The sequence below is a fragment of the Indicator indicator genome, chromosome 1 (assembly GCF_027791375.1).
Source record: "Indicator indicator isolate 239-I01 chromosome 1, UM_Iind_1.1, whole genome shotgun sequence".
Classification (NCBI taxonomy): domain Eukaryota; kingdom Metazoa; phylum Chordata; class Aves; order Piciformes; family Indicatoridae; genus Indicator; species Indicator indicator.
The window spans coordinates 109795498-109814834 of record NC_072010.1 but is presented as its reverse complement, the minus strand read 5'-3'; the positions used below and the strand labels follow the sequence as shown (position 1 = coordinate 109814834).

General features: G+C 40.0%; 1 protein-coding gene across 7 annotated transcripts in view; it reads left to right on the top strand.

Moving 5' to 3' along the window:
- The window catches only part of APP (amyloid beta precursor protein), a 226603-nt gene that overhangs the window by 150228 nt on the left and 57038 nt on the right, over window positions 1-19337 (top strand). For 5 of the 7 annotated variants that reach the window (XM_054399752.1, XM_054399773.1, XM_054399759.1 and 2 more), the window contains 3 exons: window positions 2306-2439; window positions 10966-11040; window positions 12125-12283. In XM_054399752.1, coding sequence (XP_054255727.1) covers window positions 2306-2439; window positions 10966-11040; window positions 12125-12283 — 368 coding nt within the window. Of the gene's footprint in view, window positions 1-2252; window positions 2440-10965; window positions 11041-12124; window positions 12284-19337 lie in introns of all 7 variants that reach the window. The other 2 variants (XM_054399766.1, XM_054399744.1) reach the window with 1 other exon arrangement.

Sequence of the window (19337 nt, the reverse complement as noted above, 5' to 3'; positions counted from 1 at the left end):
TTGAAACAAATCCTCCAAGTTCCCATCAGTCCACATGCCCATTTCGAAGCCCTCTTTCCTTTTCAGGAATGCGTAGTGAGGAGGCACATGTGACATTACACCAACCTTTGCCCTTTTGCTCAGGTTCAGGGATAGTAGCTTTCTCCTGAGCGGTATTGCTCTTTGTTAGCATTACCCTCTACAGTATTAGCTTGAGAAAGCAGGTTGTATTCAGGTATCAATGTACTTCCCACATCCTTTGTCATGCTCCCAGGCACAGCCTGGCTGTCTTAGGTATTCCGGGTCTGTGGTGTTTAATGCATAGTGTTTGATTTGGTTTTGCACAGCTTCTGGAGTGGGCTGGGTCCTTAGCACCAGGCATTAAAATCAGGTTTTCCAGTTCTCAGCACCTGCTACTCTCACCTGTTCAGAAACACACCAGCAAGCATCCTGGTGGGAAGCAACCTTATCATCTGAAAAATCTAGGCATTAAAGGCCACCCCTGTGAGAAAGGAGCTTTTGGAATTCAGACTTTGAATGTACAGCTGGCTTAAATGGTCTCAATGCAAACGCTGGTGACCTTTTCTCCTGTTCAGTAAATTAAAGGTTAAGTTTGCATAGTTTATTGGACAGTTACATAGATTGTCACTTCTTTCCACTCACATTTATACACAGGTAAGTTAAAAAAAAATTTAAACTATAAAAGATGGAGAAGGATGGAGATTGCACTAGAGTGCTCTCTCATTTGACCTTCCAGTGCTGTGTCTCGTTTGGCCCTCCTTGCTATGTCCTGCAGAAGCAGGAAGAGGAATCCTTTCCACACCAAGCCTGATTAAACCATGGATCTCATTGCCACAACATATTGTGAATGTTAAATCTCATGGAAATTTAGGGAAAAATCAGTAACATTAGAGTCGTGTAAGGAAAATCCAGCAAGGTTTGCTAAATGTTGTAGAGCATATTCACTGGTCTTGCCCAGTGGTGTTTGGTGAACCCCTGTCAGGAAACAGAAGCCTGGCAGGGATGGTCTTTGCATGGTCTGACATGCTTAAATTTTTTCCTGCTTTGAAATACAATTTTCTTTTCATTTTCTAAATGGAATTAAAATGTACTATACGTAACTGCAGCTTCAGGAAAGATGAAGATTAAATTAATTCTGTGCTTGAGAGATTAAAAGGCAAAGATATTTAGAAACATTTCTGAGCATGACAGAAATGCTTTCAGTCGGTCCAAGCTTCAGATTGTTTGTTTTTGAAATTTGCTTACACTGACTGTAGTCTTCCCAGCAGGCACTGTTGCACCTCAGCTCAAACCACATTGTCATTAAAGATGGGTTCTTAGGAGCTGAAAAAGAAAGAAAATTTATATGCATTTATAACAGTATTAGAGACTAAATAGTCTGAAGTTGGAAGAGTAGCTGCTGAAAATATTAAAAGTTGCATTTTATTTTCATAATTCTTGTGGCTTGTAAGGAAGCTTATTTGTTCCTGTCTGTTTGTTACAATGCTGCAGTAACAAGGTTTGCAAGATTACAAAATGTAAACTTGTAATTAAATATTTATGAAACATTTAAAAAATTTAGGAGGAGTAACAATTTGCATTGCCTATGACATCTTAGTTGGATTTTTTTTTTATTTTTGTTTGCTTCCTTGTAGAATCTTGTTTTGAGATAAGCAAGGTCTTTCCTTTTGTCCAGTGAATAACTTAAATAATTCATTCTGAAATTTATACTAACAGCAGCCAAAGCTACTCATGCCTGTTGTAGGGAGCATGTAGAAGCATCTCAAATGCAGCCAAAGGCTTTGTGTTAATGCTGGGTTTTTTTTAATTTGTTTTGCTTTTGGACTTACCATCCAATTTTATCTTAGATGTGTAAGTTTAGCTTTAGGTTAAAGTTTTTGTTATAATTTGAGGATGTGTTTCATTGGGACTAATGATGTACTTCTGAGTTCGGGTTTTTTCTTGTTCTTTTGTTTGTTTGTTTTAATAGTTTAACATAAATGCTAATTTGGATTTTTTTCCTTTGGCAGCAGTTTCTAACCTGTGTCAATAACATTACTTTTTTTCACACTGAAGAGTTTCTCCTGGATTAGAAAATGGGATAGATGGGAAATCTTTATATATTTATATGCATTTTCTCTATGACTCAGATGTATGCCTAAACCACATTTTTATACCATCTTCTGAGGTTAAATGAGTATCTTTTATTCTGATAGAAATTAGAACAGATATTTCTTGCTTGGTCCAACTAAATTTTACCCATACTAAACTAGAAATCCTGCTTTTCTTGCCCCACTCTCTTCCCTGCCCCCAAATTTTGCCTCAGTCCCTACCACAGCTGCTAGCACTCCTGATGCTGTTGACAAATACTTGGAGACACCTGGAGATGAAAATGAACATGCCCATTTCCAGAAAGCCAAGGAGAGACTTGAGGCTAAGCATCGTGAAAGGATGTCTCAGGTAAGACGAGATTTCTTTATTTCTAAATAAGGGATGGAGTTTTGTCTGTCAAGTAATAAGGTACTTGGAGTCTCTCATTTTCTTATTTCCTGAGGCTTCAGCCAGTTGCCCTGTCTATTTCTAATTTTGTAAATACACCATTCACTGATTCTTGTCTAAGAATTCAAATGGTAGGATGTAGATTTATGAAGGGGTCATAGCTGAAACTATAAGTCATTGCAGTTAGTTTTGCTGGTAAAAAAAGGAGAGGAAACAGTCTGTTAAAAGTCTTTTGTTTTTGTGGAAGAATATTTAGTTGGTTCTTATTTTTATGTAAAGAACTTGACCACTGTATTAGTCGTTCTTTGTAGTAGCTGAGGGAGATTGCTTGTGATTAGTTTTGTTCTCCATGTGTAGGCAAACATGGCTGTGCCCTGGGCTAATGTAAGCTTGCATATGTTCTTCTGATGGTCTTGAGCCTTGAGGTAACAGGAAATGCATGTGAAGCTGAAGAAAATGGGAGGACATTAGTGCTCTTGAACTGAACCAAAATCCAGCTGAATCAGTCCTTTTTTTCCCCTCAACTGACTTCAACTAGTTATACACTGGTTTTAATCCTACTGAACACTAAAAGATGAGCTACCCGCTCTCTGAAATAGGGTTTATAAGAATGCCAATAAAAAATCATCACAGATCTGTTCTAATAACAAAAAGAAGAAAGACAAGAAGTTTAAAGGACAGCTTGTGATGCCTACGTTTTGAAGATGCAACAAGCCCAAAATCGAGTGTAGTATAATTCAGATGCGCTGCATATATCTGTAGAGCTGTTTAATGTTTCATTGTAACCTTGTTCCCCTGTTGCATTTTCAGTACTTCTGTTTATTGCTGACGCATTAACCTTTAGCTCTGTGCTAAAATGCTTGAGTAGGCCTGAAATTAAGCTGTCTGAGCAACTCCCCATCTACTGGCACTGTAGCTGTGCCTGGCACTTCTCTAGTAAATAGGGCAGAGCATCTTTCCTGAAACAATCAACTGATTGGTACAAATCACATGCCGTGAATATCACACTTAGGAAGATACGTGCTTGTCTGCCTCTACTTGGGAAGCATTTGGTGCACCACAAACTGTTTCCTCCTCAAATAAAGTAGTGCCAATTTAACGCTTTTTAAAAGTGTTATCCTTTCCTTTCCTCTGGAAGATTAACATCTTAATTAAAACAACCAGTGGCTAAGGTGCCAGTGTTGCTGAGTTTGGGTGTGCAGCACTTCGCTCAGAGCTGGCTTGAGGTACTGGCTTCCCTCTTGAGGCCTGGGGTGCATCAAGAGGTGGTGAGCAGCAGTTTGTGAGGCACCTATGTGTTTATGCCCCTGTCTAGGGAGCAACTCATCCCAGTCTTCATAATAAACTTCTGTGCTTGTAGTACTGTTTGGGAAGAATGGATTGGGAATCAGGAGAAAACAAAGGCATGCAGTCTGTCTGGTGAAGGAGAGGGGTTCTGCCCCAGTTAGGCACACAGAGGGATGATGGGAATGTAGACATCACTCTCTAATTGCCTCCTCTTGAAAAAGCCTTTTTTAAAAAAAAACACTGTAGGAGTAGATGTCCTGAAAGTAAAGGACTGTTCCCTGGAAATATTCTCCATGTGGTTTCAAGTTTGTCTCCAAAATCTCAGACTGACTATTAGAAGCAACATTCAGGTGAACTGTGTATATTTTCTATAAAGGTGATAGTTTGTAGATAAGAGCTAATCAAATGCACAAGCACCCAAAAAACATCACACACAATTATTTTCTTGAGGTCAGCAAAATTAACGGCACCAGATCACACCATCAGAAAAATTCTGGGTAAATGTGTTGCACATTTTACCATGCACATCTGGACAGCCTCATAAAGCCTGTGGTTCAAGGGTTTGACTGAAGATCATGCTGTTGCTGCTGCATGCTCTGCCCTTGTTAGCACATCCCCAGCCATCCTTCCTGTCAGCACTAATGAGCATACAGCGACAGGGTGAGGCAGGTCAGCTCCCTCATCTCACTGCAATGTCATTTCTCCAAAAATAAATAAAATAACCAATTCTGGCCCGTTCAGCAAGCTAAAACAGCAGCATGATAGGTACAGAAAGAAAGAAATATCTTTGGTCTTTTTAATTTGCTTAAGGTAATTATGAAATCACATCTTTAAAGTACATATGTCTTGAAATATACAGACCCCCTTCAGAGCTTTGAAGAAGAGAGCTAACTTAAGATTTTAAAAATTCATTTTCCTTTCTGTGAGTAATGTTTTGTACAACATTGAGCTATCCTTTCCTAGTTAACATTTCAAATGTTTAAAAAATTAAAGATCTTATGGAGAAGTAGAAAAACCCAGCTGGTTCAGGAAAATTGTTAAGATTGTTCTCTAGTCTTGGTTAACAGCATACATAAATTGGTTTGTTCACAAAAAAGCAGATAATTTTTATTTAATAAAGCAACTAGTTTTAAACCAGTATTTGATTGATGCACACTTGATTTTGCAACAGCAAATTAACTAATAAAAAACTTCATATGCATTCTGGTTCACCTAAAATGTAATCATCGAAGAAGTAACGCAATTTATCATTTTAAAAAAATTAAATGGAAATAAGTATTTTATTCAAAACATCTAATCAGGGCAAATGCAGGTATTCTGTACTTTTCTGATATTTCCCTTAGTTCATTATGAAATTCTGACAACTGGTTTCTTTTTCTGTTGTGTAGAGATACTCACACAGGCAGACACCCAGCTTGTATCTATGTTTGTGTGACTTCGTAGTTCACGGTTCTTAAATGCCTCTCTTATTAGGGGAGTCTGTGCTCTTTAGTACAATGACTTGATGTACCTCTCTTTCAGACTTTTAATCCCTTCAACTCCTAAGTGTCCATCCATTTAGACTGCTGGCATGGGTTAAGCTGGATCTGCTGCTGATACTCAATCCCGTGCTGCTGTCATGCTAGCTTCAAAATGCAAGTGCTGGCTGGAGCAAGGCATTACAGAACTTGGAAGCTCGGATTGTAACATGGCAGGCTTCCTGTTCTGGCTGCTGCTTTTGGGTTCTGGGTTTCTTGGGTGTTGGCTCTTTTCCCATAGGAATGGCAGCAAGATAAGTGGGAGCTGGGTAGCTCTCCGTTTTCTGCTGGGGCATTTTTCTGCATTTCACCGCACTTTTTCTGCAAATAGGCTAAGCCAAGGTAATTGTGGATTTGTAGCATCATTATTATTTTTTTTTCCCTCAGTAAAACTTTTTACCTCAACTCTTTTTATCTCAACCCAGATTTTTGGTGTGTTACTTTCCCCCAACACAGAAGTGAGGGAGAAACAGGGAGGTTAACGCTGTTATAACTGCCTTTATGTCTTGCACACACCTGGAGCAGCAAGGCTTATGAAATTTCCTAGGCAGCATACAATTTTAAGCTTTTCCCCCAAAATATTGATGTAATTCAAGTAACAGCAAAGCTACGTTCCCACACAAACAGGACAGGTATTCAGTGCTGCATGTGTGGCCTTTATTTGTTTGCTGTTCTCTGATGTACAATGGGGAGAGGTTAGGCTAACTGATTGAAGGATGCCATGGTTCTTGTTTCCTGTTTTGGTACAATTCTCATCTTTCTCCTCTTGTTTCCAGTTTGTTAACTCCTGTATGGCTCCCTCCCTTAAATATCTGCTGTTAAACAGCCTGGTAGAAACAGATACTGAGCCTTACTCAAGGAAGCATTATATTTATACACTTTTCTCAAACATCTTGTGACATCCTTGGGTCTTAAATTTACTCTTCTTCTGGCTGTTCACAATATTTTAGCAGTCATAGCATGGGCAGTACTTACAGTAGGAATTTAATGATACCTCGTCTCCTCTCTTACTTCTTGGAAGTTAATGTCCAAAGCAAGTATCTGAAAATACTCCAGTCCTGAATCAGTCTGAACAGAGCTGGCATTATGTTGAAGATCTTTTTATTTATTTATTCATTAAATTAGTGTATGCCACTAGTGCCAAGATCCTGGAAATGTCTTCAGGTGATTTTTAGCGCTTGTGGGACTGTAAACATCATCTAGTTTCAATGCCACTGGCATGGGCAGGGACACCTTCCCCTTCCACTAGACCAGGTTACTCAAAGCCCCATCCAACCTGATCTTGTAGACTTCCAGGGGGGAAGAATCTGCATCTCCTCTGATAAGCCTGCTCCAGTTTCTTACCACCCTCACTGTAAAAAATTTCTTTCTATCATCTGATCTAAATCTACCCTCTTTTGTTTTAAAAGGGCTATCCCTTGTCATATATGTACACCTCCTGATAAAATGTCCCTCTTCATCTTTTGTGTAAGCCCCATTTAAAATCCCATAAGGTCTTCCTGAAAAATCTTTTTCAATCTGAACAACCTCAGCTCTTTAAACCTGTCACTATACAGGAGATCTTCCAAGCCCTCTGACTGGAGCACTAGCTTTATGGCCCTCCTCTGGACCAGCTCAAGTAGGTCTGTGTCTTTCCTACAGCGGGGGCCCCAGAGCTGGACACAGTACTCCAGGTGGGATCTCATGAGAGTGAAGAAGAGGGGTAGAATCACCTCCTTTAGTCTGCTAGCCACAGTCCAGGATGTGATTTGCTTTCTGGGCTCTAAGCTCACATTGCTGACTTTCACTCAGTTTTTCATCCTCCAACACTCCCAGGTCCTTCACAGGACTGCTCTCAATCCACTCATTGCCCAGTCTGTATGATGTTTGCGATTGCCCTGACCCATGTGCAGCACTTTGCACACTTGGTCTTGTTGAACTTCACGAGTTTTCCTCAGGCCCATCTCCAAATCCTGTTAAGGTCCCTCTGGATGGCATCCCTTTCCTCTAGAGTATCAACCACATCACTCAGCTTGGTGTCATCCACAGCCTTGCTGAGGGTGCGCTCAATCCTGCGTTCCATGGCCTCAGAAAAGATAGTAGATATATACTAATAGTATATTAGTAGTAGACCCTAGATAGCGCCATCTCTGTTGTTTTGTGTGAGAGAGCTCTTTCCTTCCTTAAAATTGTCAGCTTAGGATAATCCCCCTGAGTTGCATTTAGGGCTCTTTGAAGAGGTTCTGTGCCTTAGTGTAAAATATGAGAGTAAATTCTGCTGTTTTCAATATAATGAGATTTTCGTACTTTGTATTTCTCTTAATAATGAGTGACAGTTTCTGTACCTCCCTTACCCTCTTGCTGTCCCCTACAGCCCTATTTCAAAGAGTCTGCCAGGCACTACAGTCTTGAGTTCTGAAAAAGTGTGGTTTTGAAATGGCTTTTTTCTTACATCTCAACCAGAAGTTGTCAGTTTTCATGTGCAAAGCCACCCAGCCTTGAAGTGCCATAAATCTTTGTGGCTTGGATAGGTTTGTGCTGTCAGTGAAGGAGAACAGGTTTATAAGTGCACAGAGGCCAAATCTGGCCTTTTTCAGCACAGGCATATTTTGGCAGTTTGTTTTCCCCCTCTTGCTCTTTAGTTTCCTACAGAGTGCTGTGGACTTGTAATTTTCAAAAGCAATGACCTTCAGTAGAGCAGTTTTCTTTGGGTGGTGGTGACTTCCCATAAATAGCTGTAGGGCAGCTATATCTTCAGTTAGCATACACACAGAGATGCTTTCAACCATTGAAGTCTTCTCAATTGCAAAAAATTGCAATTGTACTCAGAATGCAATCTTTATACTGAATATTGTTCTGCAGACAGTCATCTCATTCTGTTTATTTCACAAGGCACACTGTGGGTGCAACAAAGTTGAACTCCGAAGTCTGTAATTTACATTCCTCCCCGCTAGCTGTGTAGGCTGCCGGTTCATCACCCTGCTTTCAATGCCTTAAAAGGTTTAGAAAAATAAAACAGGCAGTGAGACCTGGTCCAGCCAAATGGCTCCTTACCACATTACCTACAATACTTGTTTTCATCATATGAATTAGCAGAGGGTTAGTTTGGGGACCAAAGATTGCAAGGAAACTGTTGTTCTGAAAACTCATTGGTTGTTCATTCAGAGTGAAAAAGAATATTGAGCAGATGTCAGAGATGTGATTTGAAGACACGAAAGGAAAGGGGGGAGAAGAAAAACAAAGTCGCTAATCTGCCAATGCTCAAGCTTGAGCATGTCATTGCAGTTTATAACATGAATTAATGCCATAATTTCTGGGTCTTCTGTAATGTTAACATCCTGCACCAGAGACATTTCAGGTCTCTGGGAATGTGTTGCCTTTATACGTGAATGAAGGTTTTTTTGGGTGCACCACAGTCGTATGTCCTAAGCATACAATGAAGGGATGAATACCTAATGTACACTTAATGCAGAGCAGCACTCTGAGCATAATTAAATTATTTCTGTAGCACATCGTGGTGCTTTAAATTGTGGTGTCAGTTCGTATCTTCTAGTTCTGCTCTGTCAGAGGAGTAGTAAAATCTTCCTTGCTAAAGTACTGGAAGAGTAACTGCTGGTGAGGCAGCCTGTAACTTCTGTGTGCTGTGCATCATATTCTTTGTCGTCATTTGCTTCCTACAACCCCTTGTAAATGAATTTTCATGTCTCTTTGTAAAATTTGGGTTCCTTACCTCCCTAGTGCTTAGCTACAATTTGCACATCAATGCATGTTTGTCTAGTGGGAAGATAATGTAAATTGAAGAGGTACTTTCAGGCTATCAGCTTATGTAGGCTGTAGTACCTATTCTTGGGACGTCTTTTCAGCTTACAGTTCCCATTAAAAGAGCGGAGTTAAAACTGTGATTTCCAAGTTCTTGACTTCATGTTTTTGTGCTTAAAACTGCTGTCTAACCATGTCCCCCTGCAGTGAAACCCAGAAGCAGACAAAACAGTTTCCTACTTTAAAGCTTTCAACATCACATTAGCTTCCCCAAATATTCCCATAACTCTCCTGACTGTTCGTGAGGCCAGAATCTCTTACAGATAAGTAAGTTCACTGATAGTTCATCTGTTTTTACTACAATTGAATTATTTGCTGCCTTGAAATACACTCCCAGGCTTTGGGTTAAGGGAAGATGAAAACTTGACCAAAAAATCCTATACGTTTATTCAGTCTTGAGTGCAGGTGTCTGTATGATGGTTAATCATTAGGGTCTACAACCCTATGTAGGACTGAGGGAATTAAGGTTTCAAGGACCAAGCCCTGTGAACATCTCCTTTGAGCCCAGGTTTTGTGGTGTGTTTTTTTTTTTTTTCAAAAGCACAGACTCAACCAGATACCCTGAGGTGTACCACCAATGCTCCCTGCTCTGTCCATCAAGGAGCTTGATTAGCAATGTCCATTATGTGGGAAAACTGGGGAGCCTGAAATAGGAGCAGAGTGGTGGACTTTCAGTTTGCAAACATGAGACACAGCAAACCTCGTTTGTCCTGCCTTTAGTATTAGTCTTGGTAAAATTTCAGTTGTGCATGTGGAGCCATTTTAGAATATGCTTTAGAAAGGGTATGTTTGACTGTTTCTGTGAAATGGTATGAAAGTGGGGGGGTTTAGTGAGAAGGGGGAGGGAAATGCACATTTTCAGTTTCTTCTTTCTGTCTTCTGACATTGTGCTAATCCTGCAAATAAACAAATCACTTATTTGTGAGAGCAACTGTTCCTGCACAAACTGTGCTATCTGAGGAGAGGTTTGAAATGAGGAAAGGCCCTAAATAAGATCATGAGAAGGTTCCAATGTCCTGGACAGCAAATTAACTCATTCCCCGACTAGGGAAATACTACCCTGTGTTATAGGAGGAGGCTTTTCACATTGCTGGAAGGAATAGTATTGAAAGCTCTCCTGCATAATTTTTCTGTCAACATAGTGCTTGAGGTATATTCTGTATATTTAATCAAATATTGGAATAGTTTATCAAATATGAAACAGGATCCCCAGGGAGGTGGTTGAATCACCGTCCCTGGAGGTGTTTGAAAGATGCATATGTGTGATATTAAGGGACATGGTTTAGCACCAGACTTGGTAGAGTTAGTTGATGGTTGGACTTGATGATCTTAAAGGTCTTTTTCCAAATGAAAGAATTCTGTGATTCAATTCTTGAAGTATTGGATACCTGTTTCTGGAGAGACTAGCACAAATTGCATGCAATTCTTGATCTGCCCTACTCAAAGACCAGTGATGTAGTCCAAATAAATCTAAAAATTTTTGTGGTACCAAAGGAAGTGTCACCTCAAAGGAGTTGAAATTCACTCGTTTTGGCCAGGGACATCCAATAGATAGAAGCGGTTTGCTTTCTGTCTAAGATGAAAAGGGGTTGGCATGCTCACCCATAGAGACCTCCACTTCACTCACTCGAGGGCTGATTAACAGTTCTGCTGCTTCCCAGTGGAGTTGTGAGAGCTTGGCACAATGTTCAGACATAAAAGTACCAGTACCGTCTTTGATTTAATAACAGGATCATACCTTTGTTAAATGCAACTGCTTTTTTAACAGAGATAAAAGGAGGAGGGGAATATAAAAAGGTGATGTCAGAGCTGCAGTGTTTGGCTCTTGCTAAGCCCTGAGATGAGAGGAAAATATGAAAGTCACTCTCCTTGTTTTGTTCGTTAGGTCATGAGAGAGTGGGAAGAGGCAGAACGCCAAGCAAAGAACTTGCCAAAAGCTGACAAGAAAGCTGTTATCCAGGTAAAGTGAAACACAACCACAACCTTAGCAGCTGGGGCTGCAGTTCAAGTATAAGGGGTGCTGGGTGTGGTATCATTTTAAAACTTTATTTCTGTGAGGTTTTAATGCTATTCTCCACTCTTGCTATTTTTGTTTCCAGTCTTTAGTGGTTGCTGGGTGTCTCTGTACTTTGCAGTCAGTCCCTGGAACAGGAGTACAGGGCATTGCATATATGACTGCATAGAGGGGTGGCATTTTGCTTGAGTTTAGATCTGCCTTCAGTGAGAGTTGAAAACTTGGTTACCATGGGCCCCTTTCAAATTTTAGGCTGTGATAAACTAATAAAAACTACAGGACCTGAGGTCAAAGCAGAGATGGAAAATGTGATTTGAGGAAGGAATCCCCATCAGTTTTATCTGGAAAAAACCTCAGCTAAAAGTTCTTTCATCTAAACTTAAACAACAGTTCAAAAAAATCTGACAAGCCAGACACCCCTTGAATCCCACAGTAGCTAAGTCAAGTATTATGCAGTAGTGCTGGAATTATTTCAATACGAAATTATAAAAAGGTAATGCTTAGAACTAGATTGCTTTGCACATGAAATCCCACAGATTTGCTCTCTCTGTATTTTACTCTGTCAGTCTTTTCCTTTATTGGAGTGTTTTGGCTCATTTTTTCTTCCTGGGGGGCAGTTTACAAGAAATTACAGTGACTCCATTCTGGTTGGAATTTAATATTTTTTTTCCCCATGTAGATTTGTTCATGAAGTCGTGTTCAACACATGGAGCATATACATGCCAAAGTCCACGCTCCTTTAGGTACCATTCTGAACCACTGTCTCAGGAGTCGAATGAAGGATTCACTGGTGGTTGTACTGAACAAGTCAGGAATATTTTTTTATTAGACTAATAAAATACAGCCATGTGTTCCAGCAATACATGATGTCAGCAGTTCCCACTTAAACCAGTAAAAGCTGCGTTCAATACTAAGAATTTCTGGGAGCCAAGCTACAGTAATAATGGTGATTTGCAGATGGAGGTGTTCATGTCTGTTGGTCTCTGCTGATTTCTTCACTGTTCTTGTTTGTGATGGATGCTTTTTTCAGCATTTTCAGGAGAAAGTAGAATCACTGGAACAGGAAGCAGCGAATGAAAGGCAACAACTGGTGGAGACTCATATGGCACGAGTGGAAGCCATGCTGAATGACCGTCGCCGCATCGCTTTGGAGAACTATATCACAGCCCTGCAGACTGTCCCACCCAGGGTAAGTGCAGTACCACACGCTCTCAGCTGTGTCAAAATCTCTGTAGTCTTTCTGGGGAAAAAAAGGTGTGCCCAGGTACAGTCCAGCCGTGGAGTAGTGAGTGTGTGTTCTTATGCAAAAGCCACTACAGCAGTCAACTAGTCTAGACGTGTGTGCATAAATGTAGGCACAAGCACACCCCTCTCATACATACCCATACATACAGGAAGATGCTTAAGCAAATAATGTAGAAGTGATTTGGTTATCAGAAATTGTAGCTGTTCACAGATCCTACAGAAGGATGACAAAGTGTCCCTTCAGTGATGCACAGTAGGATACTTCATCATGTCAAGATGAAGCTTAAGGATAAGGATGGTTGTCATTTTGTGTTTTGTTGATTGAACTGTGAGATGTTTGGTAAAGGATTGTTGAATGGTACGAAGATAGCACACCAGCATTTCAAAGCTGTCTCTGTTGCATGTGATGGCTGTTGGTGGGTGTAAACACTAGGTGCAGAATGTGAACTGAATGGAATTTTTAATGACTCCGTATCTGTTATGTTTGTATTCGATACCAAAATAACTGGTCTGTGACTTCCAAGAGAAGAGACTCTGCACAAACACTGTGGGAAGAGTCAACTCTTCTGTTTATGTCTCCCTTCTTAAACAACACTTCTGAGGTAGAGAAAACTTGGTTACTAAAAGATTTTTGGGTCAGCAGTATAAAATGTAGCCATTGGATCCTAAATTTGGCCTCACAGAGAATTACATTAGTATGGCTACCCTGGTAAAATTACACATTTTAAGTAAATTTCCTTCTGCAGAGAAATCTGCATATTTAGTTAGCATGGAAAAACGATCATCATCATAGTTCTTTACCATCATCAAACTTTTTTTTCCACCTCATGCTGCAAAACTGCCTTGTTTTTACTCTGTGCCAAGTCAAAGACAAATCTTTTACTTAGGTAAATGTGTGGCTTCAAAGTAATTGTATGAAGAGTTAATCTGTATTTTGCAACGTAGTAATTCGTGGAAAATGAAGCTGGTCCATATTAAATTACTAGAGGGTGTTGTTTGGTCTGAGGGTGAGATGGATATTGTGACCTCTGGAGCACCTTGTAACCTCTGACTGTTGTGAAAGTAGTGAAGGGCTTGAACTAGAGTGTCTCGTTAGCAGACAGATTAGCAAATTACAGGCTGGGATGCAGCTTCCTTTAGGAAACTGGAGTCTTTGGCTCATAACTGAGAAGGGCGATGAGGTGACTGCATAGACTGTCTGCAGCTTGTGTTCTCTTGTGATGTGGTTTTAGATGGTTTACCTAAGATACCATTTCGTGTTTGGCTTTAGCCACTTGGCCGTTGCTGTAAAGTTGAGCCTCATGCAGATTTGTAATCCTCTCTATAAAGTATCTCAGAAAAATAATTTGATTTCATGTTGTGTGTGGACAGCCTGGTTCTGCCGATATTTAAGGTTGTGAAAGGTGCAGGTGGGGACCACACATAACAGCAGAAAAGACTCAAGAGCTGCCAAAATATGCAACTTAATTCTTAGCACAAGGGAACCCAGCCTTGCATGGTTGAGGAATGCAGATGGTGTCTCTACTGGGGGGGGGGGGGGGGGAAGTGAATTTCAGCTGCAGAACACTAAGGGGCAGAAATGTTTACACTGACTGTGGGGAAAAAAACTGCATGTCAAAGAACACTGATACATGACTCCAGTAGAAGCTCTGAAGGTACTGTTAAAAAAATGAGATACATCCTATATTGTGTCCCTGCAATAGGGGACACAATTCTGAAAGGAGCAGGCAGCAAGCATGAAGATATTACCAAATGGTGGCTCATCTCAAAACTGATGGGAGGGATCAGTTTAAAGAATAATGTCTTTAAACCAGTTTCTTTGTCAATCTTGTTGGTGCTGTTGTCCTTTTCTCTGAATTTTTTCTTTCTGTGCTTTGTAGTTTCTGTGCCCCTGAACCGCTGGTCACATGTGTGCCAAAACGTGTGATAAAACTGACCCTGAATTCAGCAGGAGGATTTGTTTTATTGTTGGGCAGAGGATGAAACCTGAGGAGTGATTGATGGATGATAACTGAATGACCTAATGAGTTCATCCAGTCCACTAACTGCTTTGCAGGATATAGAGCCAGAAATCTGACTATTATGAATCCAAACTTTGGCTGCCTAGCCATAGAGAAAATGGGATTAATGGAAATTTCAACTCTGATACCCTAGCTATTTTTCTCTCTGGCAGTTCCCTTGTAAAATAGAAGTACTGTGGTAGTTTTAGGCCATACCTCTAAAATTTTCCACAGATCTTGAACAGAAAGTGGTAGAATGTAAATAAATCACTATTGGGTGTAAAAAGAAAAATAATGATAAGTTCTAAACAATCCCATTGGACACACTGTCAATAACGTGGGAGTGTATATACTATCTTTTCAGTTTCCTTGCTTTGGGAGACACTAACTTGCTTCTGGTTGGCTTTGCTGACTTGGCTGCGTTCTTTGCTTTGACTAAGTACTAAAAAACAATTCTCTGCTCTTTCTCTTTTCCCTTTGTGTCTAGGAGGGTAAGAAAGGGAGCAGGGAAGGGAAAGCTATTAGTTCCCCTGGTTTTTGGCCAGGGGACTTCTTGTACTGTTTATAAATTGTAAATATCTATACATATTGTATCTTTTGTACATGTTTCACATTTTCATTGTAGATTGTAGTTTTGCTTGTAAATACAACTTCATTTGCTTCCAAGTGGGCTGGTCTGGCCCCCAAAGTCAGGGGAAATTTTCACCTCACCACAAGTATACTTGCTGCAATTGCGGTGTCTTTGGGAGAGTAAGTCATAACTTTACTGGTGATTTGTTAAGTAATCTTACAGAGGGAGGTTTTCCTGGATTTCTCCAAAAATATTTTTAAGACTCTCATTCCACAGTCTGCATCAAATTCCACGTTTCCTACAAAATTAACTTCTGAATATTTAAAGTGATGGAGTCTCTTTCTCTAAAGATGGAAGGACAGAATTTGGGTTTAAACTGAAAAACAAGGTAGGCTTTTTTTGTTGAAGTGCCATGTGTTCTGCACACAGCTAGGATCATTACAGTAAGTCTGGTGTGTGTACATATGTATGTAGATACATGTGTATCCAAAAAGTGTTTCCCATGTGCTGTTTAATCACTGGGACATTTCAAATCTTTGAATTTGAACATTTCTCAAGTTTGGGTTGGTTTGTTTTTGTTTTGTTTTTGTTTTGTTTTTTTTTTTGGCTTCTGGCAAACCACTTGAAGTAGCAAGATTTCATTTTAGTCTTGGATGAATCCATGACCAGTCTTTGCTTGTAGTAATACAGTGAATCTGGCACTTCTGCATCATCAGACTGATTCTGGATGTGATGCACAATTCTCTGTGAGTGATGAAATCCTGCTCTACTGGAAACTCCTGTTTTCTGTACATATGCAGATTATGTGGTGCTTGCGTTCCAGAGGCAGGCTTTTCAGGGGAGCTCAGAGAAACTTCCTGCAGCTTGGAAGATTCCGGAGCTTATGGGTGGAGGGAAGCTGGAAGGCTGTGTGAGCAGTGTCATCATTTACCTGGCTGCCTTGGAGGAGGCTTTTCTCGTAGAATAGCAAGATACAGGACTAGAAGAACCTTTGATCTGGGCCAGTAGGGTAGTCATGGCATTCTTGTACATGTCCAGAAAATCAGCTGTTTTCAGCACTGTTCACCTAAACCTACTAAAGTCTGTGAATCCTTTATGAAGAACTCCTCTCCAGGACCAATATCTTTAACTTCAGGCTTTTTTTCAGGGGTTATGCAGATGACTGTACAATGCCAGTGTCAGAGGTGTGCTTTCAGAGTACTACTCTGGGCAGCAAGGAAGCATATAGAGATGAAATTACAGAGCTTCAGAGTTTACTAGAAAATAAATTTGAGCAAAACCAAATATTTTTACTGTTGTTATGTTCTCAGATGCAAGTTGCCCCTAAATTTAAAATTTGATCCTCACCCCTGAATCCTGATGCAGCTTAGCTGTGCTGCTGTATTTTGTTTCCTTTGAAAATGGGCTGCAGCTGTTCAGTATCCAGTGTCAAAATACCATATTGTTTCATCCTGCTTGATGGCCTTACTACAGAAAAGGAGGATTAGTGGCAGCTGGAACCAATATGCCGCTAGTTTTTAAAACAGTTGGAAATTTTCCCCTTCATTTTGCAAGTTCAATAGAGGAATTCAAATCCATCATTTTCTGAGCAGATTGATTCTGTAATTTGTTTATGTTCCCTCTTTCACACGCATGTGGAATTTTGCTGGATTTAGGTCTCCCTGTTTAATCTTTGTTGATAAGAGAGGCACATTCTCCGTGGGAAGCCAGTGGCAGAGATAAGCAGAAAAGAAATCCAGCTCCTAATGGTGAAATAAAGGGTTTCAGAGCGAGAAAATGTACAGGAACACTTTGAAAGGTAATTAATTATCCTTCTTACTTTGCACATAGATTAAAGGGAGCATATAATCATTAAAACTCGTTTAAAATGCTTCTTTTCTAATTCAACACTATTTTACTGAAATGCAGATTATCACTCAGCAGAGGAGGATCAAGAAAATCAACACTAGCATGTACATTAACCATGTAATTTTTTTTGCCATGTGTTTTTGTGGGGTTTTTTTCCTTCAGACTTCAGAATTTGCTCTGGTGCATTTTTTTTTTGCTATGGGAGCAGTGTCTGTTCATACAGAGAGATCACAGTACAGGCTGAAACTAGCTGAGTTTTGGCTGTTTATATATGGAAGAAGGATCTGCAGAGGGGCTCTTACTTGGTGCCTCTGTGCTTGAGAAGCTCAAAGCCTTTCCTGAATTCAACAAGGTTGCTGTGGAAATATGCCATTGGAGGCAGGCCAAAGTGTTGATGCTGATCAAGTGATAAAAATCCTCCCGTGCAGTCCAGCTCCAGTACTCCACCCCTTAGCTTTGTTTCTGAAACCCAAATGCATAAAATTACAGCTGTGGAATTTTTCGCATACACTTAATTTTGTAGGATTTTGTGAAATAGCATGGATTTCAACTCTGCTTTTAAACCAAGTTGGACTTCAAGGAACACGGTCACCTAACTCCCATATTTTCCAGCAGCTACTGAGGCTTTTATGTAAATAAAACCAGACTATCTTATTTTTTCCATAGCCTGTGGGCTTGAGCATACGGAATAGTCATACACCTTAGGCTTGCTGGTAGGTTTTTTTGTATGATCAAACTAAAGACAGAAGAAAGGATTTGGGATGGGTTGAAATTATCCCACAACTAATTTGAGAGAATTACCCCCCAAAATAAAATTGCTGGACTAGCTCAGTGGGATGAAAGCGAATGAAGCTACATTTACCAGCAAAAGTACAATCTAGAAATATGAAACGCAATGAATATGTACAAAATATACAATATTTAAATACAACTTTCAACACAAGAACCCCCTTGGAGAAAACCAGAGGGCTGCCAATAGCTTCCCCTTCTTCCTCCTCCCCAGACAAGGGAGAGAGAAAGAGGAGAAAAGCAGAGAGTAGACTGTTAGTAGTTAGCCACAACAATGAAAAGCAACCAAGGTCAGCAAGCCAGCAGAAGCTACCAGCTAGTACCTGCTAGAGAGAAGAACTGAGAAAAAGAGAGTTAGTTTATACAACTAACTTTATGTTAGTTATAAGACCAATGGGATTATTTAGACCTTATCATTATTTTTCTTTTGCATCCAGTGGCAATTTATTTACATTCTATCACTTTGTACTCAAGATCTGTGGAAAATTTCCTAGGCATCAGCCTAAAACAGCTACACAATTCCAAGTGAATGTTAAGTTCTGCAAAATCCTGGCAGGTTCTTTATAGCTCAAATGCAAATTTTTGAAAGGTTGATCAGAAACAGAATTTGTCTTGTCAAAGTTGACTAAGTTCAAATCCTGCAAAGCAAATAATGAGATAGAATCAAAGAATGTTTTCATTTTATTATGCCCCAGGAAAGGTCCCTGGGAGAACAAAAAGAGGGAAGTGTTGTACCATTATAGCCACGTATTTGTGATGGGTAGGGTAACACATTTCCTTTAAAATTAGCAAATACTATGAGAAGACATCTTTAACTCTGCATGAAAGGTAGCTGGATAGGAGTTTAGTTGTGCTTCACCCATAAGTAAAAGTCTTGCATCAATCCTAGCCAGCCTTTCTTGAATGTTCCTAAAATTAACTACTGCTTCTGTGTCAAGCTTGACCCACAAGTTTGTAACAGAGCAGGTAAAATACGTATCTGATAAGGTATTCGTAATAAGTGTATGAAAAGAAACATTGTTGCGCATTTCAGGAGCAGTAATTGAAAGGACTGCTGATTGATTTTTCTCTACAGGCAAGATTAAATAACACAATACAGCATTGGGAAACTTTCCTCTCTGATTTAGGGAGAATTTTGATCAAAATGACAAGCCAGCTTAGAATTTCCAATGGAAGTGCCACGGCACAGAGCCAGTAAGTTGTGCTTTAAATATGCAGAAGTGCTTTAATATGATTTTTGTGTAAGTTAAATTTATAGCAATTTAAACTTTCTTAGATGTTTGCATTTTCCAAGCTCAATGAAATTTCACTGTTTTGTCACTGCCTTGAAATCTGAAATAGTAGACTAGGATCGAGGTAGAGTTAAGGGGTCATCTGCATAAATATATATGTATAAACAGAAATATAAGCATAAATATATATATGTATCAGTCAGGGTTGGAAGGGACCACAAGGATCATCTAGTTCCAACCCTCCTGCCATGGGCAGGGACACCTCACACTAGATCAGGCTGGCCAGAGCCTCATCCAGCCTGGCCTTAAACACCTCCCTGGACAACCCATTCCAGGCTCTCACCACTCTCATGGGGAAGAACTTCTTGCCCACTTCCAGCACTGGATTACAGAGTCAGTGTGGCTGGAACTCACCACCAGAAATCTAAGGAACCATCAGTGTTTTCTGCTTCACTTGGACTTGGGCCTTGTACAGCTGGAACTGCGTTAACCATGTTAAGCTTTCAAGTCGGGGGTGCAGTACAGGCCTGTACCTTTGCCATCATCCATATATTTATA